Below are 16,126 nucleotides of genomic sequence, written 5' to 3'. Positions count from 1 at the left end.
TTTTGGTAATTCTTGAAATATTTCAAGTTTTGGCATTACTGTTAAGGGAACTGTGACCAGTGATCTTTGATGTTACACTTGTAATGTGTTTTGACATTTTTTAGCACTTTTTCAATTAAAGTTTTTTTTTTTTTTTTTTAAAGACATAATGATAGGGAGAGAGTGATGGACAGAGAAGCCTGGAGTGCTGTAGTTCATGGAGTTGCAACGAGTCGGACACGACTGAACAATAACAACAAACGCTAGTCACACTTAATAGACCGTAATGTAGTGTAAATGTAATGTTACATGTCCTGGGAGACTGAAAAATTCATGTTATTCTCTTTATTGTGATATTTCTTTTATTATGGTGGTCTGAACCTGAACTATCTTGAGGTATGCCTGTACTTACCCTGGGGAAGTCATTTATCTTTAATTTCTTCATTGACAAGCTGAATATATCACATTTATGAAAACATTTTTAAAATGATAATGTAAGTGAAAGTGCTGTAAAAATGGTGAAGCTTTTACAGAAGTGTCCATTACTCTTGTGCTAGGCTAGACACTTAAATACATGCTGACTGGGGAAACCTGAGGGAGTGGTGTAATGGTCTATCTGGAAGTTTATCATTTCCTTCTGCAAGACTGGGAAGTTTTTCCACAGGAGGTGGCTCTGAACTGCACTTTGAAAGAGGGGAAGGGTGGATCCTGGTTTAAGAAATAAAAGGCAGCTGTTTGGATAACAATAAGAATGGTATAGGGAGGGCTGAACTAGAAAAAAGGATGAGAATAAAATAACCTTGGCTATAAGCCAATGGATGGACCCAAAAACTTAGCAAGGGAAGTAAGAAAATAGAGCACCACTACCATTTTACATTTGTACACTTAATTTTCAGTTATCAAAACTTCTGTATAAATGATATAAGCACTTCTATTTAAAATTTCATAATAAACCTATAAAGTAGAGAATACAGATCAGGAAGCAGTCACTATGGAGATTGCTTGTAATTTTCAGAGATCAGGAAATTGAACCAAAACGTGGCTGTGGATTTATTTTACAGTTGCAACAATGACTGAGTAACACCTTTCCCAAGCCCACCCTCCATGTGTCTTTGGCTGGTTCTGAGAGGCAGCTGAGGCAGACAGCACTGAAATCCCATTACATAATTTACAGTTGGAGAATCAAGTAGTAGAAACCAAGGGCTGGAAAAATAAAGTCAGAGTTAACATTCAAGATTCATAGGAAAGCAGGCTGGTACTACCATCAACACTATATAAAGAAGTTAAACCAGCCTAACTCATACACTATGGGTATAAAATCATAGAAGAGGTCACATGCATTAAGGTGAACTGATAATGTAGATGATAATTTCTCCAAAGACATACGGATAGCTAATAAACACATGAAGAGATGTCACCATCACTCACTAGAGAAATGCAAATCAAAACTACAATGATAAATCATCTCACACCAGACAGAATTGCCATAATCAAAAAATCCACAAACAATAAGTCCTGGACAGTGTGTGAAGAAAAGGGAACCCTCCTGCACTGCTGATGGGAATATAAATTGATATAGTCACTATGGAAGACAGTATGGAAGTGCCTTAAAAAACTAGGAATAAAACCACCATACGACCCAGCAATACCACTTCTAGGTATGTACCCTGAAGAAACCAAAACTGAAAAAGACACATGTACCCCAGTGTTCGTTGCTGCACTATTTACAACAGCTAAGACATGGAAACAACCTAGATGTCCGACAGATGAATGGATAAAGAAGTTGTGGTACATATACACAATGGATTATCACTCACCCATTAAAAGGAACACATTTGAGTCAGGTCTAATGAGGTGGATGAACCTAGAACCTATTATACAGAGTGAAGTAGGTCAGAAAGAGAAAAATATCATATATTAACACATATATATGACTTCTAGATGGATGGTACTGATGAAACGTCTCAGAGCAGCAATGGAGACACAGACAGAGAGAACAGACTTATGGACAAGGGTGGGGAAAAGAGGGAGAAGGTGAGATGAATAGAGTAGTAGGGAAGAATATACACTAACAGGTGTAAGTAGAAAGCCAATGGGAATTTGTTGTATGACTCAGGGAACTCAAACTGGGGCTCTGTAACAACCTAGAGGGGTGGGAATGGGCAGGAGGTGGGAGAGAGATTCAAGAGCGAGGGGGCATATGTACCCCTATGGTTAATTCATGTTAATGTATGACATAAATCAAATTGTAAAGAAATTACCAGAGATAAATAAATGTTAGAAAAAAATGTAGACAGTATGAACTCCACATGCAAAAGTGAACACATGTACTAGTTTAATAGCTGAGGGAGTCGAGGAGCCAGGGCAAGAGGATTTCAGGGCAGGATGGGAAGCTAAATCTGAAAAACTGGGGAATGTGGGAGGGGAAAGGTCTTTGGAAGGAAGATAAGTTCAGCCTTTGACGTGGTTAGAGTGATGTGGCAGGGGGATAATCTGTGGGTTGTAAATAGCAGGAAATAGGTGTTAGGATTTTCAGAGGGAGAGAAAGAGAACTCTAGGTGCTGACAGCTAACATCATCAGCATTCTCAGGGACCTTATGGAACACTGTTGCGGGGGTGGGGGAGGGGTTTGGCACTTGGACAGCACTCCTCAGTGACTTCAACCAGGCTCTAAGCCACAGGAAAGCGGCTTCATCATCCCCTAACTCAAAGTCTTTCAACCTCTGGACTTCATCTGACAAAAGCTGGAGGTAACAATGGTGAAAAATATCAGGAATCTGAGCTCCATGTCTTTCTTTCCCCTTAAAGTCCTTTGCCTCTCAAGGGCGTCACACCATGGCCTGTATTTGGCATTAACATTTTGTTTAACCACTGATGTTTTTGTCCAGCACGTTTATTCGTTTATTCAAATATCGTTCTGTCAGGTCTGTATACAGTAATTTCTGTACAAGTGCACTGAGAATTTTGGTTCTTTTTAAACTGTTGTGATGAATAATGATGACTTTGGAGAAAAAACATAAGTAAGGCTGACTCTGGGTGGCTAATTCCACCTCATTTTGCAACCTCTTCCCCTTTCAGCATTCGGTGACTAAATTCTAAGATTGAAGAAGAGCGAACTATTTAGGAAGTTTCTTGTTTCACATTCCTTCTTAGGACAGCTCAACAAAGATCTAAATCACTGTCACTCTATACAAGAACTGTGGGAACCGACAGTCATAAACCACCCACTCACACAATACATAGCTTTGCATATTATTTCCTTATTGCTTATATAATTTATTGTAATATATTCCTTTTCTTTTACCATGGCTGTTAATTCCTTGCTCATTCAGTATAGGCTAAATTGTGTTAAATGCCCCAGCTTCAACATGGGTAAATTATAACCTCAGGGCTACACTCTTTTTTTCTTGCCTTGTCCCTGGGAAGTCTCTTAAGCTATGTGCTTTTCCACCAGACAGGTCTTGAAGGTGGGTGGTTCGCTATGAATCTCTGCAGCGAATCTTTGGCTTTAAAATATGCCAAAGCTGGACTGTCCATAAGGTATACAAAAGGAAATTGTATTATTTACAAGTCAAGTCATCTTTTAGTTTTAATACGTGGTGAAACATTTCTAGATTCCTTTCCTTGAATTAGCCCAGCAACTCCCTTTTTTATTGGGTCCAAGAAAGGTGCGGTGGGGACTCCAGCCTCCGCTCGGACATGTTTGGTTACGTGCTGCCTCCTGGCGGCGGCTCTACGGCCTGACACCTTCCAGCCGGGTGGAGACCACTTGCTTTAATTTGGGATCTCGAAGCTGACGCAACAGCTTCCCCGAGGGGGCGGAGAGTTGAGTCGCCCTTCCGGGAGACCCCTCCCCTGGCTCCTAGGGGGAAACGTCTCCCTCCCCTCCCCCACGGGGCTTTGCGGTCCAGAGTCCCTCCGGACTTTCAGCCGAGAACGTCTCGGGGCTGGAGGCAGGGTTGCCAGGGTTTGGGGCCCTCGCCCAGACCCTCCTCGGGCCCCAGAGCTCGAGGTGGATTGGGAGGGAGGGAAGAGGAAGCTGAGCTCTCGTGGGGCGGAGGACGCCTCTAAGGGTATCCGCGGTCATTTTCATTTCCCAAGGGCAGCGCAGCTCTGGCTGAGCGAGGACAGGGCAGGGGAGCGGGTTGCGAGGCCTCTCGGTTCCCAACCTTGGCGATCTTCGACTACACCCACCACAATCCCTCCCACCCCCCACCCCCACCCCCACCCCCTCACCCCCCCACCCCCCATTCCCCCCATCTTCTTCTAGCGCCTCCTGCAGCCCGGGGAGGGGCGGGGGCTGCTTGGCCAGGTGGCGGGAACGAAGGGGTCCAGGTGAGGTGAGGCCCTGGTGCCCCAGCGCAGAGCCCGCCTCGGCCTCCGCAGCCAGATCTGGACATCGGGTGCTAACCGAGCTCTCCAGAGGGCTGTGGGGACGGGCGGTGGCTGGGTCGGGGTTGGGAAGGCGAGACCTTGGGGCTGCAGACACGGAACCGTGGGCCGAAAGAGGGAAGTAACGGGCAACGACGGGGACGACGTCAAGGGGCGGGGCCGGCGAGCGAGGTGGGGGGCAGAGTGGGAGACCCGGGCAAAGGTGAGCGCGGCGCGCCGGCCCGGCGGGGGCGGAGGGGGGAGGGGAGGGGCGCGGGGCGCTGCGGGGGCGGGTCTGGGGAAAGAGTTCCCGCTGAAGGGTTTGTGGTTGCACTTTGCTGGAACCCACCTGCATCTGCGTGAACCTGAGCACTCGCCTCACTCCGCCTTCGTCCCCTCTGCCCTTTCACCGCTTCGCGGACGTCGCGCCTTGTTCTCGCCGCGCCCAGACCGGCCACCTGAGCTGGGTGTGGGACAGCAGCACAGAGCTTCCGATCGATCGGGAAGGCGCGTGAATGAGGTGCTTTTTGTTTTTGTTTTCCCATTGATGAAACAGAAAGTCCCTTTCAAATCATTCTAGGCCTTCCAGTAAAACTGAGAAAACTATACTTTTTCCTTCCCTTCAACCCATTACTATCAAAAAGAGTAGATACCTTTCAAAGTTGCTTGGGAGCCAGGCCAGCAGCAGCGTAGAAGGGCCTGAAGAGCAAGTGCAAGACATTCCCGGAGCTCAACTTGGAAACCAGTCTAGGAAGAAAGGCATTATTCATCCAGTTATTCTTCCAGCAAACCCTTTTTTGACTGTCCACACGGACCCTGCGCTGGGGGTACCGGTGAATGAAGAAGCTCTGATGGGGCTGCGTTCTAGTGGGGGAAGTGACAACAGACCAACCCCAGGTGGTAGCCAGTGCCTTTGAAGAAAAGTCAGGCATGGTGAAGGGGATGGAGATTGGCTGAAGGAAGAAGTTACCCCTTCTGAGACTCCTCAGGGAAGGTCTCTTGAGAGTAGTGTTTAAGCACAGACCTGAATGGAATGAGTGAGAGAAGGAGCAATATCATGGGGAAGAATGTTCCAGGCCAAGGGAACAGCAAATGCAGACGCCTTGAGATGTCAGGGCTTGTGTGGCAACAGCAAGGGGGCCCAGCGTGGCTGGAGTGAGGGGAGGGAGGTAGGGGCCAGTGCCAACAGGGGCAGCTTTAGGACTGTCTTCCTAGGATTTCCCTCATTTACAACTTGGACCTGAGTCCATGGTGGAATTAAAGGGCAGGCCAGCTGGGCAAGCAGGCTGGGTCTAAAAGGGCACTAAATTATCCTGGAGTAATTCAGACTTTTGGAGCCAATGAGCTCTGATTTCTGTCCGTGGGTGAACTGTAAGTTGGCTCCCTTCCACTGACAGAATCCTTGATGACTGCTTACCTAGACCACCTGTCTCTAGACTAATTGTGCAACATGCAGGTACAGGTATTAATACAAGTTGCCTGAAGGCAGTGATCACAGCTGGAATTCGGAAAATGCTGCACCTCGCTGTGAAGTGCCACTCCCTGAGACTTGTGCTATTGTCTACATTCAAAGTCATTTGATATGCCCACCAAGAAACTGTCTGCTTCAGAAAACTGCATGTAATGAATTCATGCCTTAAATTCTACTCTTGAAAGAATGAGACTTCCAATTTTTATTCCGTCGGTATTCCCCCACTTCTGCTAAGCAAACATTCAACAGATATTTAAATAATCTTGGTTTGAGGGGGTGCCAACTCATTAGATTGCCCAGGGTGCCAGGGCTTGCTCTGGTCCACTTGCCTGGCTCTTACCTGGGTTGCCACGCATCACCTGAACCAGTTGGGGACCTGAGGTGTGAGTAGGTTTGCTTAGTGTTTGGGTATGCATGTGGCCGTGCCCCCTACAACTGGCCTTCCTTGGCACGTGTTGCCTTATATAGGGACTGAAGTGGCTGAGGCTTTTGAGATGGGAGCACAGAGTTCTAATGCCCTAACCGTGGCTCCTGTGCCCTGCACAGGAGCAAGGATAGTATGTGAGTGGGAGTTGAGCAGGGAACAGAATGAAGGGCTAGGGGAAAAGGGCATCAAGGGGCTTCCCTGGTGGCTCAGTGGTAAAGAATCCACCTGCAATGCAGGAGACGCAGGAGACATGGGTTTGATTCCTGGACTGGGAAAATCCTCTGGAGGAGGGCATGGCAACCCTCTCCAGTATTCTTGCGTGGAGAATCCAATAGACAGAGGAGCCTGGTGGACTACAGTCCATGGGGTCACAAAGAGTCTGAAGCCACTGAGCATGCACACATGCAGAGGGCATCAAGAGAGTACCCTAGGTCACTGGGAGAACTTAAGAACTGAGTAACTGTAGGACAACCAGGTACTTCAGGGACTGAGGCAGGTGGGGGGAGGGACTGAGGCTCTGAGTGGAGAAGGTGCCTGGAGGCAGGCAGCCGTTGAGGTCCTCAGGGTCTGAACAGGCAGTCCCAGCTCCAGCTCGTTCCCTGGCCCCTCCCCACTGCCGGCCAGAGTCACACATGTGTTTTCCTGTTTTCCGTTTCGGTCCCCGGAGTCACCCTCTGCCTTTTCTGCTCCTCAGAGTCAACAGTTACTGGAGCTTGAGCCTTACCCCTTGTTCCCTTTCCCAGCAATGGCCCCTCTTCCAGAGTGCTGGTAGCTCTTCCTTGCATTTGCCCAAAGGTCTCAGACAGGTAAGTGATGGGCTGGGAGGGACAATGGGCAAGAGGGAAAGTGTGTACCAGAGGAGAATGGAGTGAGTCCTGAAAATTGCTTGTTTCCTAGCCTCAGCCCTCCCCAGTCTCAGCCCTCTGCCCTGAGACTTCAGCCCTATGTTAGTGGAAGCCATGGTCATTGAAGTAAATACTTTCTTGCTTGTTGCACTTTTTTTTTGTTTTTAAGGGACTGTTGTAGTGAAATACAGAAAAACAAATGGAGAACTGGGGAGGGAGGAGCTGAGCTTCCAGCTTGGGGAGATGGGGGGAATTCAGCTGTAGCAGAGTGTGTCTGTTTTCTGTTTCTATTGTTTGGGGAGCCAGCCCAGTCCGGCTGGAGCTAGGATGGCAGGAGAGAAAGTACCTGGGGGAGAAAGTACCTTCTCACCTTAGAGAGAAAGTATCTGGGGGAGAAAGTACCTTCTCACCTTAGCAACCTGAGCTTGACTGAAGAACTGTATGCTGGTTCCTGGAGGAAGTGTGTTTCAGTTTTGCCATTCACGGGAGGCGTCAGGGCAAGGGGCTTCACTGGCTGCTGTGCCTGGCACTGCCTGCTTTGAGCCCTGCTTCTTGTGTTCCTTGAACCCCTGAATCTGAAACTTCTTCTGTTGGATGAATGTGTTGTCCTGGAATCTCCACTAGGTCCTCAGAGATGCATGCACCTCAGGAATACTGGTTATCTCCTGAGGTTCTAGACCCTGCAAGATTCTCTTGAAAAGCCTGGGGTAAGAACAGTTCAGGGCAGGTCATGCTGGTCCCAGGGTGCCTGAATGGTTGGAGGCATTACCCTGAGAGCTGGGGTCTTAGGAAGGAATGTGAACCACCAAGGATGTGCCTTCCTGCCCACAGAGCTGGTGCTGGGCAGTAGTTGAGAAAAGATGGGGCATCTTTTCTCTTAAGTCAGCCTCCTCTGTGGAGTTTGAGCAGGTTTATTGAAGAGTAGGCTAAGAAGAGGATTCTACTCTTATAGATATAGCATTTCCTGGTGAGACCACTAGGGTGTGCTGTTTGCTGGAATGTGAGTTTCACCCCCAGTGGGTGATGAAGATTTCACTTTTCAGGTAGGACCAACCAGGAACTAAACCCTGCACACGTCTCTCCCCACTTACTGTCACAGTTTCCTCTTCCCTCGTCTCCTTCATCCCTTTCCACTATGTCCCATAAGGACACATGCCCATCCTTGGTGCCAGGGAATTGATCTTAAAAAGCCTGGCATGATGATGTGTTTCCGTGTGTTTTGTTTGCTTTAGAAGTGGGCACCCTAATAGCAGCACTGCCCGGAGGACTTGTAATTGCCTCTCATCCCTGCAAAGGGATGAGAAAAGGAAGAAGCAATTAGGAAGGAGATGGACAGGCTTTGTTGGAGTCTTTAGCCTGGACTTCAGGCTGAAGGATGGCAGAGACTTTCTTTTATTCTAATCACATCCTCCTGTAGATAATTCATTAGGGAGCCATCTAAAGTGCTTTCTTGCCTAAGAGGAGGGCTAGAGACTGGGCAGGTCAGAGTGGGTGGGGAGGTTGAAGAAACAGAGCTTGGGTTGTGTTGGCTAGCCTGCCCACCTACCTTGCTACTTTGGCATCCTGGGAAGTGATTTAGTGTCTGCCTTTGGGCTGCTGGAGGAATTAAATGAGATAAGGCATGTAGATGTTTAGCAGTGTTTCTGGCTTAGGTAAGTGCTCAATAAATGACAGTTATGGCAATCTACTCAAGCACTATTGCCTGGAAAATCCCATGGACAGAGGAGTCTGGTAGGCTACAGTCCATGGGGTCGCAAAGAGTCGGACACTGAGCGACTTCACTTTCACTTTCACTGTTATAGAAGCATTTAGCGGGGAGCTGGGAGAAAAGGACAGTCTTCTGGATGGATTTCAAGATGTTTTTGTGAGGGTGGCTTGGGAGACACGTGATCTCTGGGGAGGCTAACAGCAGAATCAGCTTCCTGGGGAAAAAAAAAGTTTAAAGGACTAGATTGGGAGGTTGTAGGGTGGAGATAAGGCCCCCTGGGGCTTTTTAGATCTTAGTTCTCTGATAATTGAATAAGGAAAGAGGCTGTGAAAGGGCATGAGAAGGGATAGAAAGACAGTTGCATTTCAAAATGAACACATTTCTATTGGTAAAAGAAACCAGGAATACCAAATTTATTTTAAGTAGCCTGTAAAAAGGGCTTCCCTGGTGGCTCAGAGGTTAAAGCGTCTGCCTAAGAAACAGAATTTTTGCTTTCCCTCAAATGCTCAACTTCCTCTGTTTTGGACCTCTCCAGTATAGCTCTGGAGAGGTTCTTTCCAGAATAAAATTCTGGAAATAAAAATTCTTTCCCCATATTTTAAGGAAATTGGAGTAAACTTGTATTTGGGGAAGGTGTTTGTAGGAATTTATGCAGAGATCCTGGTATATTTTCTCAAGGATGAAAGGACATGCGAGTGGGCCACAGATACAGAGGTTTGAGTCTCATATTTTGATCTTGGAAGCAGCCTGGGCTCAGCCCTCCGGTCATGGCACAAATTTCGGGCAGCCACTGTCACTGTATGTGGGGAAGTGTGCAGAGTTCTCTTAGGACATTCGATCACGAGTTGGACTGTACTTACACTTCTCTAATCTGCATGTGAACAAACCTCTGTTCACAATGTGCCGCCTTCCTGCCTTTCTTGTGGGGGGTGAGAGAAGTCGGGCTAAGGTGGGGCCTGAGGGACCAGGAGAGAGGGCTGTGCCTTCTTTCTCAACGCAGCCCTGTCCTCAGCTGATTTGCTCGGAGTTGGGGGGGAACTTCCCTGGGGTTGCAGAAACTGCACTCAGCTGACCGTCAGTCCTTTCTTCTGGGCCCCCAGTCCTGGAGCAGAGCTGACAAAGGAGATTCCTGAGAGAGCGCCTTCTTATCACAGAAACTGCTGAGCCAAGAGCTCCTAGCCTTCCTCTTCTAGATGTGAAAGGCCAGTGAACCTTGGACCCAGACAGTTGCTTAACACCCCTCTCTCTTCGTCCCTCCTCCCTTCTTGACTTCTTGATTTGACTTAAATCCACAAGCATTTGCCCAGCCTTTCCTTTTACTGGAACGCAGGAGGGATCAGACCACAGCTCCCAGAGGCTGGTCTCTGTGTGGCTGGCTGCTGCCGGGGCCCTGCTTCCTTCAGGGCTGGGGAGTGAGTGTGCTTCCCCGCTTCCGCTCAGCCCTCCTCATCTTGCCCAGTCTCCCTTCACTGCTCTGCCGTGTCCAGTCGCCTCCTTTCCTGAGAGCCTCTAGTCCTAGGATCTATCCACTTGCTTGGCCAGCCTGGCCTGTCTTCCTCCTAGCTTTTGCTGCTCTGAGATGCCTGGCATTTGCTACCCCGTCAGCTGTTTCCTTGCCTCGGCTTTGGTGTTGTCTCTGCAGCGGCAACACCTGGGTGGGGAGTGGTCATCAGCAGCCTCTAGTTGTCTCTAGTTGGGCTGTACATTTGGAGCATCGATTTCTCATCCGTACTTTTTTTGGGTGATGCAACTATGCAGAGTTTTGATGGCTAGAGGCCTGCAGTACTAGGGGTTGTGTTATCTGGGAAAGGAAAAGCATGGAAAAGAGAAGGGCCTGTCTTCTTTCTGGACGGGGCTGGGCTGCTTGGGCTTTGCTGGGACTGAAGAGTTCAGCTGACAGTTGTTAAGGGATGCTCCCTGAGCAGGGGCATGGCTGTGAGTTTCCAGAGAAAGAGATCTCTGAAGCCTTTAGGTTTGCCAGAGCCAGGGTCCTTGGGTGAAAAGGGCAGTGTTGTGTTGAGAACCCACAGGTTTGCTGCTTGCAAGTTTGGTTTCCAAGGTTGCATCTCATCACGTGACAGATGAGGCTGAAATTGGAGGGAAGACAGATTTTTAGGGGGTAAGGCTGAAACACAGGCTGACGTCATGATAGTGACATCTTGGAATTGCCAAATTGCTTGTCTTCCTGTCTCCAGTGAGCTCATAGAACCAGAATTTGGTTTTCTATTTTGTAAATCAGGCGGGAAGCGCCGGCCTAGTGAAAAACATGTTTTCTCTCTGGGGAATGAGTGCCTTTCTTTCAAGATTCAAATTGGAGTCATTTTGATGAGCCAGATGGAGAAGAGATTCCATTCAGAGGCTAAAGGTCCCCGAAATAGTGGGCATGGGTGGATTGCCTATGCTGGCTTCTGGGGCGCAGAGTTCTCTGTAATTGCCAACCTGATATATATCTTCATCTTTCTTCCTTAGAGGGCAATGCCAGGAAGCTGGTGAAGGCTTTCTTCTCCACTATGGTTGACGGCGTTAAATACGAAATGGCCTCCCACCATGAGAAGGATGCCACCCTCTTGGGCAATGAGGCCAGCCCCAAGCCCGAGCAGGTGAAGCTGAAGAAGGAGATCTCGCTGCTGAATGGCGTGTGCCTGATTGTGGGGAACATGATTGGTTCAGGCATCTTTGTCTCCCCCAAAGGCGTGCTCATCTACAGTGCCTCCTTTGGCCTCTCCCTGGTTGTCTGGGCAATGGGGGGCCTCTTCTCTGTCTTCGGGGCACTTTGTTATGCAGAACTGGGCACCACCATTAAGAAATCTGGGGCCAGCTACGCCTACATCCTTGAGGCCTTTGGGGGACTCCTTGCCTTCATCCGTCTCTGGACCTCGCTCCTCATCATCGAGCCCACCAGCCAGGCCGTCATCGCCATCACCTTTGCCAACTACCTGGTGCAGCCCATCTTCCCAAACTGCTTGGCCCCCTATGCTGCTGTCCGCCTGCTGGCTGCTGCCTGCATCTGTAAGTGGGGCTGGGGCAGAGGCTGGGGTGTGAGTCAGCTTAGCTGATAAAGAGCTGGAAAGGAATGCGTCGGACAAACACTTTTGCTGTTGTTCATGTGTGTGCTAAGTGTGAAAATTCAAAGGGCTTCAGTGTCCAAAAAAATAAATCCTTTCTTCCAACTTCTCACTGTAAACATCATTAACAGTCTCTGCCCTTGCTGACCTTTACCTTTAAGAGATATAGTTTTGTTCTGTTTTACAAAAATGGGGTTATAGTACACATATTTCTACAGTTATTTTTTCCCCAGAATTTGTCAGTAGTGTTCTTTTTGACATACAGATCTACTGAAAAAAAAAAGCTTCAAGTTATTCCATGTTAATTTTAAGGCTATATTGTTTATTTAACCAATCAGGCCTCTGTTAATGGCAATTTCAGTTGGTTCCAGTTTTTCAATCTTACCGATAACACTCCCATGAATATCCTATTGTGTTTGCATGAGTTTTTTGTGGGCTAGATTCTTTTCTTTTTTTTTAACTTATTTTATTGAAGTATGATTTATAGGGTTGTGTTAATTTCTGCTGTACAGCAAAGTGATTCAGTTATACATACATATACATTCTTTTTTATATTTATTCCCATTATGGAATATCACAGGATATTGAATATAGTTCCCTGTACTATACAGTGGAGAAGGAAATGGCTACCCACTCCAGTATTCTTGGCCTGGAGAATCCCAGGGACCGGGAGCCTGATGGGCTGCCGTCTATGGGGTTGCACAGAGCCGGACACGACTGAAGCGACCTAGTAGCAGCAGTACTATACAGTAAGACCTTGTTGTTTATCTGTTCTATATATAACAGTTGTGTGGGTGCTAAATTGCTTCAGTTGTGTCCAACTCTTTGCAGCTCTATGGACTATAGCCCACTAGGCTTCTCTGTCCATGGGATTCTCCAAGCAAGAATACTGGAGTGGGTTGCCATGCCCTCCTCCAGGGATTCTTCCCAACCCGGGGGATTGAACCCACATGTCTTACATCTCCTGCATTGGCAGGTGGGTTCTTTACCACTGATGCCACCTGGGAGCCCATCTATAATTGATGTCTGCTAATCCCGAGCTCCCAGTCCTTCCCTCCTCTCCCCCCTCCCTCTTGGCAAGCACAGGTCTTCTCCTTGAGTCTGTATATTTGTGCCATGTTTTGGATTTCATATATAAGTGATTCATATGCTATTTGTCTTTGTTTGACTTCACTTTGTTTGATAACCTCTAGGTCCATCCACGTTGCTGCAAATGGCATTCTTTCATTCTTTTTTTATGGCTGACTAATATTCCATTGTGTATATATGCTGCATCCATTCATCAGTCAATGGACATTTAGTTTGTTTTCATGTCTTGGCAATTGTGAATGGTGCTGCTATGAACACAGGGCTTCACGTATCGTTTTGAATTACAGTTTTGTCCAGGTATCTGCCAGGAGTGGGATTGCTGGATCATATGGCAACTCTGTTTCAGTTTTTTTTTGAAGAACCTCTGTACTGTTCTCCATAGTGGCTGTACCAGTTTACATTCTTTGTGGGCTAGAGTCTTCTTCTTCTTTTTTTTTTTAATATTTATTTATTTGGCTGAGCCAGGTCTTAGTTGCAGCATGTGGGATCTAGTTCCCTGACCAGGAATCAAACCCTGGCCCCCAGTATTAGAAACATGGAGTCTCAGCCACTGGACCACCAGGGAAGTCCTTAGATTCTTAAAACTATCATTTCAACCTACCCTGGCCTTTTCTCTATCTCATAAATATTTTTTAAATTTGTACATTTAGCAAAGCCACGTGGAAGTGCCCAGGAGCTGATCCTCTGCAGCCCCATCCCTCAGCTGCCTCTGCTCTGGAAAAGTGCCCTCCCAGCGTGGGAGGCCCTAGGGCCTTGGAGATCCCTCCCTGCCCCTGCTGTGGGGAAGCTGATTTGGGGCAGCCATGGGGCACAGGCGTTTGTGTCAGGTACAGCTGAGTGTGTAGCTGGTGGGCGTCGGCTTGCTGGATCAAGCCTCTTGTCACCCTCGTGTGCTCTTCCCTTTCAGTTTTTCCACCGCCCCATTTCACTCTTAGCTCCCTCTCCAGCCCCCCTCCTATGGCAGTTGTGCAGAGAGCCGCAGTGCTCCGTGGGCGCCTCCTGTGCTGCGTGTGCCCGTGCGTGGGCTTGGGCTGTGTGTGGGGCTGTGTGTCATGCTGGCACTGCTCAGGGAGGGGCAGAGCCACTGCCCTGTGTTGTAGGAAGGGAATTTTCCCTTGAGGTCTTAAATACGATCTGTAGTTTTCTCTGGCATCATTAACAGATGATTTGGTAGGATGACTTACTAGTGAAACTAATTTTAGGATCTGTTGGTCTTGGAGTCCCCTCAGACGTGGGCATATCGTTACATATGTTGTGTAGGGTAAGGATTATTCCACCTAAGTAAGATTTCCAAGACAGCTGCATTCCTTTAAGCCCTGGAATTCTACTTTAGCTGTCTTGATTGAAATCTCTTTCAAACCAGCGCTATGTATTCTTGCCTGCATAATGTGACTCGTGTGTGTGACTCAGGGTCACCCCGCTGTACATGTCAAAGCTTATATGACTGAGGCCTTTCCAGGCCCCTGGGGTGGGGATAAATATTTGCTTCCTCAGTGGCCTCAGAGGACTGGCTTGACTTCAGGGCCTCAGGTTTTCTCCTTTCATGATTTTGATCTGTGTCTTCTCTGACAGCTGTTTTCCCTTGATTCTGAACTTGGGCCTGCCTTCAGTAGACTTTTTAATTTGCTGCTTCTAGTTTGGGAGTAGGGAGGTACTCAAACTCTTGTGCATTAGGTACCCATAGGCACACATGTGCGTCCTCCTCAGAATATATGTTAAGTAGCCACAGTTATGATTAGTCTGGACAGCTCCCTGGTTAATAAAAGACAGAGCTTTGTGCATGGTTTTATGGCATATATTTGAGATAAGCCCGATAGAGTGAAAAGCATACCAGACTTGTGTTTGAGGCTGGCTCAATAACTGTGTGTAGTGACTTGTTACTTCCAAGGTTCTAGGAGTATGACGTGAGATTCAGTGAAAATCAAAAATCATGACTCAAGTATACCGTTTTAATGATTGTGATGTTTAAAATTGCCCTCTCCCGGTTGCTTGTAGGACTTTGTTCTATCTCTAATAATCTTCAGAGGCACATGGAGATCTGCAAGAAGGTTCAGAAGGGCAACTGAGATTGTAAGTAAGAATTTAGGGGCATATGATTCATGAGTTTCTTCCTTCAGCTTTTATTTAATGAGCACTCAGTACAAGTCAGTGGAGTAGGGAATGGCAACCCACTCCAGTATTATTGCCTGGAGAATCTCATGGATGGAGGACCCTGTCAGGCTACAGTACATGGGGCCACAAAGAATTGGACACAACTGAGCAACTGAACACACACAGTACAAGTCAGATGCTAAGACATTCTGTCCAGATAGCATCTAGGCAGTAATATCTCATTTATCTAACCATAACCCTTCAGGAGTGGCTCCGTAGGTAAAGAATCTGCCTGAAGTGCAGGAGGCCCGAGGTCAATCCCTGGAGCCGGACGATTCCCTGGAGAAGGAAATGGCAACCCACTCCAGCATTCTTGCCTGGGAAACTCCGTGGACAGAGAAGCCTGGCGGGCTACGGTCCATGGGGTCGCAAGAGAGTCAGATACAACTTAGTGACTAAACAACAACAATCCTTCAAGAGAAAACCTGGAAGTAAGGAGAGGAAAAGGTTTACAAGCAGCCAGGAAAGAGACACTCTAGGAGCAGACAAGATGGCTTTCTTCTTGTGGGAGGAGTGCTTAGGAAGATAGCGCAGGGACTGTGATGTCTGCACTGAAATTTGAATATATACATAGCTGTCTCCTCAGACATTTCTCACAGAGGGAACTGCGTGTGAAGGTGCTGGGTGCAAAAAGGCACAGAACCAGTCCAGGTTCAAGAATTCCAGGTGGTTGATGTGGCTGGAATGTGGGTAGGAGAAGGGTGAGAAGGGAGAATCTGGAAATGTAGCCTCAGGGCCAGCTCGGCAGGGGCCTAAACAGGTTAGACTTTATCTTGAGAGCAGGCAAGAATTTTTGACTTTAAGTGGAGACATTAAAAAAAAAAAAAAAAGAAGTGGAGACATGAAGTCAGAGTTGTTTTGAAGAGGAACTCTGACTTTGTGGAGAATGTTTTTGAAAAAAGTGAGGGATAGAAGGTAGGGAGACCAGGTTAGGAGGCTGAAACCTGAAGAGTGGTGAAGGCCTACACTGTAAGGGAGATGAAGGAATAGATAAAGAAATAGGTAGAATTTCTGATTCTG

At 47.5% G+C, this 16,126-nt stretch overlaps 1 protein-coding gene across 2 annotated transcripts in view; it reads left to right on the top strand.

The window, feature by feature from the left end:
- The first annotated feature begins 6,942 nt into the window (after nucleotides 1–6,942).
- The window catches only part of SLC7A7 (solute carrier family 7 member 7), a 31,285-nt gene continuing 22,101 nt past the window's right edge, over nucleotides 6,943–16,126 (top strand). The window contains exons 1-2 of one of the 2 annotated variants that reach the window (XM_068963534.1): nucleotides 6,943–7,054; nucleotides 11,271–11,810. In XM_068963534.1, the coding sequence (XP_068819635.1) occupies nucleotides 11,312–11,810 (499 nt within the window). In that variant the 5' untranslated portion in view covers nucleotides 6,943–7,054; nucleotides 11,271–11,311. Of the gene's footprint in view, nucleotides 7,055–10,141; nucleotides 10,214–11,270; nucleotides 11,811–16,126 lie in introns of those variants that run through there. The other variant, XM_068963528.1, reaches the window with a different exon arrangement.

This window comes from Capricornis sumatraensis, chromosome 2 (genome assembly GCF_032405125.1).
Source record: "Capricornis sumatraensis isolate serow.1 chromosome 2, serow.2, whole genome shotgun sequence".
NCBI classification, from domain to species: domain Eukaryota; kingdom Metazoa; phylum Chordata; class Mammalia; order Artiodactyla; family Bovidae; genus Capricornis; species Capricornis sumatraensis.
Note: the sequence above shows the minus strand (reverse complement) of the source record. Positions and strands in the feature narration are given on the sequence as shown.